This window comes from Cicer arietinum, chromosome 1, assembly GCF_000331145.2.
Source record: "Cicer arietinum cultivar CDC Frontier isolate Library 1 chromosome 1, Cicar.CDCFrontier_v2.0, whole genome shotgun sequence".
Taxonomy (NCBI): Eukaryota; Viridiplantae; Streptophyta; class Magnoliopsida; order Fabales; family Fabaceae; genus Cicer; species Cicer arietinum.
Genome location: NC_021160.2, coordinates 41500049 through 41506528, shown reverse-complemented (window position 1 = coordinate 41506528; position 6480 = coordinate 41500049). Strand labels below are relative to the sequence as shown.

Here is a 6480-nt window from a genome sequence, read left to right as displayed (position 1 = left end):
TAGGGAAAAAATAGTGATTCATTCAATACTGTTAACGCATTAATATCTGGACTTTGAATATGGCCCAAAACCAAAGGGTCTCAATAAAATTTCACCATAAAGTCTATCGTAAATAGCAATAAAATCAATTGAAGAATTAATTGATCAGATGAATATAAATGTCAATTAAAGATATAAAAATATTACTCCCTCTAAAAAATGAAGTACTCTTCCCTCTCATGATATACATCTCATTTATCCAATTTTTTCTCAAATCATATATTATTTTATAATATAATATAACATTAATCACTATTTTTAATTAATATATATTTATTTATTATATCTCAAATAACGATAATTAATAAGAACATTTAAATAAATAAAATTTATTTAATCATTAAAATCAACACAACTAATATTTTTTTAAATTATCTACAACTTAAATGAAACATTTAAAAAGAGAAAGTATGGACAAAAATTATATTTAAATAGTTGATGTAGTTCATTTTTTATAAAATACATCAACCTTATAAAACAATTGACCGAGTAATTATTATGCTTAGTTTATATATTACTATTACTAAATTATCAGTTATGTATATTGCATTTAATCTTAACTCTTCATATTTCAAGATACTTTGATAAGTTTCTTTTTAATTGTCATTTTTTATTAGAAAATTTTATCCTTATTTTAACTGTGACATAAATAATAACAAATTAAATAAAATAATGATTTTTATATAAACAAAAATATAAAATAGCTTACATATCTATTAGTACTTTTATGACTTAAAAGGTATACATTTTTTTTTTTGAGTCAGAAGGTATTATTGCAGAAAGAAATAAAATGTACATGAGATGAAGTACTCATTAGTACTTCATATAAACATGGTCTAGTTGAAATAAAATACATGAGATGAAATACTCATTATAGCAGAGAGAAAAATATATGAGATGAATTAATCATTAGTACTTCAAATAAAAATGGTCTAGTTAGAGTTCTTGTATACTACTAAATATCAACAAAGAGTGCATACGAGACATTTTTTAACTTACCAATTTTTAGTGAACTTTTTTGTATTGGTTGATATTTAAATAGATTTTACTAAATTACCGGTCAATATACAAGTAAACTCTGATATTCATACAAAATTCAATAAATTAACAATTGCAATCCACTGTATTACTATAAAGTGAAATAAGTATGATGCATTTACTGAAATTAAAGACATAAATATGATGCATTTAGTTGGAAAAGAAATAATCAAAAAAGATTAAAAATAATAATAATAATGTAGATATAAAGTTAATTTGGGGATTGGACGGTGGAATTCAAATACACAATGATGATATGATAACCGGAATATAACATGTCATATATCATTGATGAAAACTAAACAAAGGTATAAAAATATAAAATAGAAATTGAAAATTTTCCATTAGTTTCCTTAGTAAAACGGTAGTGACTTATCAATATACATAAACTCTGGCCATCATCCCTTAAAAATTTATCCTATCCTTAAACCATCTAAATCTATCTATCATTCAATTTACAAAACAAGAAGAAAAAAAAATTATATATTAAAAATGTAGGCAATTAATGAATTGCCAATTATCCTTAAACCATTTAAATTGAAATATTAAGATCAATCCTAGGTTTCTTCATGGAAGGAATTGGAACAAGAGAATTACACCTAGGACACTTAGGATTATTTTTCATTATCAATACATATGATAAACATCCAGGACACCCTGCAGCCATTGGTGATGAAATAAGTTTCTCTTCACTTTCTTCTTCTTGTTGATTTGTTTCTCTAATTGAAGATGAAGAAGAGGAATATGAAGGTGATGTTGCTGAAATTGATGACTTCAAAAATGATGTTCTTTTTCTAATTGGTTCTTTTTCTGCCCTCTCAAGTGCTGATTTCACTTTATCAAGTGTGCACACACTTTGGTAATTATTTGATGGTAAGGTTGATGAAACTAACTTTAGGTCTAAATTTGTTTCATCAAAAAGGTTCAATGCAACATTTGATTGTGTAGATGGGAAATTTAGGTCTTGAAATTTTGGGGTTGTTGGTTTCACTTGTTTTTTTTGTTCTAACATAGGTGATAGTGATAAATTGTTGCACCTTTGAATATAGACTTTCCCTGACTGCAATAATAACAAAAAATTCAATTATTAAATAATTAATACTATAGTACTAATAATCAAGTGTAAAAATATTAAATTGTCAAAGTTTGAATTAGAAAAAAATAAAAAAGCATTGTCAATTCAAACATGTAGAAGTCATTGATAAAATAAAAAGAATTGTAGTGAAGTAAATTTGAAAAATAAAATAAAAATTTAAAAGTGATGTCACTAAATGAAATTGGTTATGATATATTATGGGAAAGGGGCGGTGGAAAAATTTGAACAAAGTGGCGTCATGAATGCCATATTTTCATTAACTTAGATATTAGAAAAATCTGAAGACTTTAAATTCAACTTTATTAGAAATTTATGAGAAATAAATACAGAGGTACATAGGAACGAAAATTTTAGTAACTACAGGCATGCTGTTACATTAAAAAGCAAAAGTTTAAACACATGACCAAACCAAAAACAAAAAAAACAAGGCAAATTGAATTTTAATTTTCTTCTATTTGCAACATAAATAGGTATAAATGTTTTAACTATCCAGTTTCTCTGTATCAAATCAATAGAGTAAAAAAAAACCATAAAACTTCTTAATCAAGCATTCCATAGAACACATAAATCTGCTTCCTAAAGTAAAAATCAAATTTATAAGTCCATAAATCAAAAACGCCATAGTGTAAAAAACTATGCCCCATAAACCAATTAGAAAACCAGAAAAAACAGAATATAATGAATAAAAATAAATAAATATATTTTCAAAATAAAAAGAAAAACATAACAAAATACGATGATTATATTTCCAACATTAAATTTCTTTAGAAAAAAACCCAGAAACAAAAAAAAAAAAACATGAAACCAACTAAGAAAATTTTCTTTGATAAGATAAAGGGAAAATTTTTATTTTCCCGGGAAAGAAAAGGAAAATACCCAAATAAAAATTAACGAACCTGAAGGTCAAGACGTTTCTCCCAGCCACTAGGAACCTGTAAATCGAGATCCAATTCTTGGGATTCAATAGAGGACCCACCAAGCAAATCTCTTGTAATCAGAGCCGTTGAATTCTCACCGTGAGATTCATTCCCAACCGTTCGATGTTGATCTTCTTTGTAACCACTACCACCAAGAACTCTAATTAGAGAGCTAACTTCAGCAGCCATTGTTTTGTTCTCACAAAGATCTTAGAGAGAGAAACTAGTGAGAGAAATAGAGAAAGATGAGAAAGGTATGTTCCTTCGTGTGTGTGACTGTGAGAGAATTTATATATGCCAATAAAGATAGATGGTACGTTATAGTAAAATTAATGCACATAAGAAAAAAAAATTTGAAATATGGAGTATGTTATTGAATTTAATTAAATTCCATTAAATTGAGTTTTGTGGTTTTGCTACCGTGATTTTTGAATTTTAAAATTTAATATGATTAAATTTTGATTAATGGTTACATTTATTGTGGAGATGTATTAATTAATAGGTAGTGGAGGAGTGGGAAGAGAATTCAAAAAAGGGGTGGCATGTAAATTAATGGTAGCATTTAATGCATGGAATAGTAGTAGACAAATTTTGGTGTCTTAATTTGGTAATTTCACTTAGTATAATCTTTTTTCTTTTTTATTTAATTATTGGTGGCAATATAATTATCGAAAGGATTTAAAGAATGGTCATAATGGTATGGATATAAAGGAGTAATTATTTTTACTAGTTGAATTTTAAAATTTATTGAAAATGAATCTTTAACTTTTAATGGTTTAAAGCTCATAAATGAACTTTGGACCCTGTGGATGCATGACGTTAGAAATTTTGTTATCAACCCCTTAATAAATTTTGGTAGAATACAGATTTGACACGTACCAAGTCTTGGAAGTTATACATACTTGGGCACTAGGCTCCACCAATCGTTTGGACCACTCGCAGTTTCTTTGATCTTGATTATGGTTAATAATAATTCTCACCTAATTTTATAGACCAAATGGATGAATATCGTAGAATAAAAGTATACTTATATGAATTAATTAAGTGTTTATATGTAAATATGTATGCGGTTATTATAATTCAATTAGTTGAACTTTTCCAATGTATGAATCAAAGTGGTTGGACATAAGTGTTTACGTGTTTTTTTTAGTTGTGTTATTTTTGTTTAAAAATAATAGAGTGCAAAACATATAATTGTTTGACATTTCACATATAAGTTATTGTCTTATGAGAAATCTTATCAAAAATATCTATAAGGATAAAATTATGAAGAAAAAAACATAGAGTATAGATCTAAATGAATCAGCATAATCTATATTTAAAAGGGTCAATTATATTTTTATTGAAAACATCGTAAATATTAGAAGGAAAAATATTTCACCGACGTGTGTTAACAACGTGAAATTCCAAATTAACAATCTTGTCAATAAAGTGATTCCTTTACCAAATAATATGAGAGATAATAAATCTCATTCTCTTAACCATATCAAGGCAATAAAGCAATCTATTTCTAATTGACCAAGAAACAAGATTTCATTTTTGGAAGCCAAATTTTTGAATTGAGAATCAGATTCAATCCATAGAAAATGACATTCATTCTTATAGGAATTTTTATAGCAATCATAATTATCTTAAGTTCAACATGCAATATAGTTGTAATCCTCAAATTAATAGCGAAATAACCTAGGGAAGCAGCGAAATTGTCCCTAAATACCTCCCAAAGTAGCAAAACCAAGACAACCAGAAGTAGCTCCATTTGATAATAGGAGCCTTAGGAGGATGAGTTTTAACCAAATGGGATTTGAGAATTTGAAACTTCCGGATAGAGTTGGCGATTGTGCTAAAAGTGTGGTTGTCAGATAAAGATGCATGACAATAATTATGTTGATGATAATGCGAAAAGTAAGACTATTGTCATCAAAGCGGGTTTGATTCTTGCAATACCAAATAGTATCAATAGTAATAATGATGTTGACCAAAATAACATATTTGCACTGATGAGACCAACCTCTCACAAATAACAAGATGATGTTGAACCGAACTAGTATAAAATGAGAATGAAAAACAGAGCTTAGCCAAAACCAGATCCTAGTAGCAAATGGCCATAATAGAAATAGATAGGTGGTGGTCTTCGTTGCACAGTGACAAAGCTCGCATCTTGAAATAATTTAAAAATCACAAGAGATAAAATTATAATCAGTAAGCATTTTATTATGCAACAACCTCCAAATCGTAAGAGACTTGGAAAGAGGTATGTTATCATGATAAATGGATTTGGCCTAAGGAATTTGTTGTCCAAGAGGCTTGAAGAATGAATAAGTTTCTTTAAAGCTTAAAACACCAGTATTATCTCCAAACCAAATGATCCTCACAATCAAAATTAGGAATAGTCACTTTGGCCAGCAAGACAATCAACTCTAGGTATATATGTAAGATGACAGAATAAATTTTTCAATGACTATCATTAATGAAATGATTGATAATGGCAGGAACATGAGATTGTATGCCCTCTTCAATATTAAAAATAGAAGTCTAAGAAACCTTCAATCAAGTGTCAACCTAGAAGTTAATTCTGTCACCCTTGTCAAGTTGTTACTTGTTGTTCTCATATATAGTAGTTAACTTAACTTTAAGTGCAGTCTAGATAGATGAACCAATGTGATATCTAATATGCACATGCCTTCTAAAGACTCGACCTCTAAAACAAATAGTCAAATGTTGATTAGAAGTGATTAACCCCCAAGCAAGCTTAAGAATGTATGTCAACGACCTAATACCAAGATCACCTTCATTAAGAGGATGACATATTTTATGTTAAGCAACGGTAACCATTTTCCTCTGTTCAATATATCAACACCAAATGAATTTTCTATTCCATTTGTATACAACATGATATGAATGACATTTTTCACCAATTGAATTATATTTGCCTTAAAGAGCAGATACCTATTTTATTTTTTTTTTACAAATTCCTATGAATTGTTTTTATTTATATCTTACTTATTGCATCTTTTGTTGGGGGGGTTAGATGATCATTATTAGTATTATTTAAACTTTTCAAAATTTATTTCATGTTGTTTAGTTAAGTTGCAAAAGTGGATTATCATGAGCCACACATACTTTGTGGCGTAGCGGGCCAAACTAAAAAAGGAGAGACACTTTCGAAGTCGTAAGTTTAGCCTTGATCCGATTAGCAATTGGTTGTAAATAAACAACTTTAGATTTTCCCTTGAAAACGGGTATTTCAATATATATGAAACAGAGAGAACCAATAGAAAACTCAAGTAAATTAGATAAGAAATTTTGTATTCAATGGAAACATATCGAATGTAAAAAGTAGATTTATTAGAATTGATTTGTTGATAAGAGATATTGAAATATTTATCAAAC

General features: G+C 27.8%; 1 protein-coding gene across 1 annotated transcript; it reads right to left on the bottom strand.

Moving 5' to 3' along the window:
* Positions 1-1396: 1396 nt before the first annotated feature.
* LOC101489878 (uncharacterized) lies at positions 1397-3375 on the bottom strand. The gene is made up of 2 exons (XM_004488741.4): positions 3070-3375; positions 1397-2137 (listed from the first exon to the last, which is right to left on the bottom strand). Exons 1-2 carry the CDS (start codon positions 3277-3279, stop codon positions 1610-1612), a joined length of 738 nt encoding a protein of 245 aa, XP_004488798.1. The 5' UTR covers positions 3280-3375; the 3' UTR covers positions 1397-1609.
* Positions 3376-6480: the final 3105 nt, after the last annotated feature.

Bases quoted from the DNA above. Each gene is read 5' to 3' on its own strand.
- LOC101489878 (XM_004488741.4), bottom strand. From the start codon at position 3,279: ATGGCTGCTGAAGTTAGCTCTCTAATTAGAGTTCTTGGTGGTAGTGGT. The intron at 2,138-3,069 runs GTTCGTTAATTT...TTATTATTGCAG, and splicing joins AGAAACGTCTTGACCTTCAG to TCAGGGAAAGTCTATATTCA.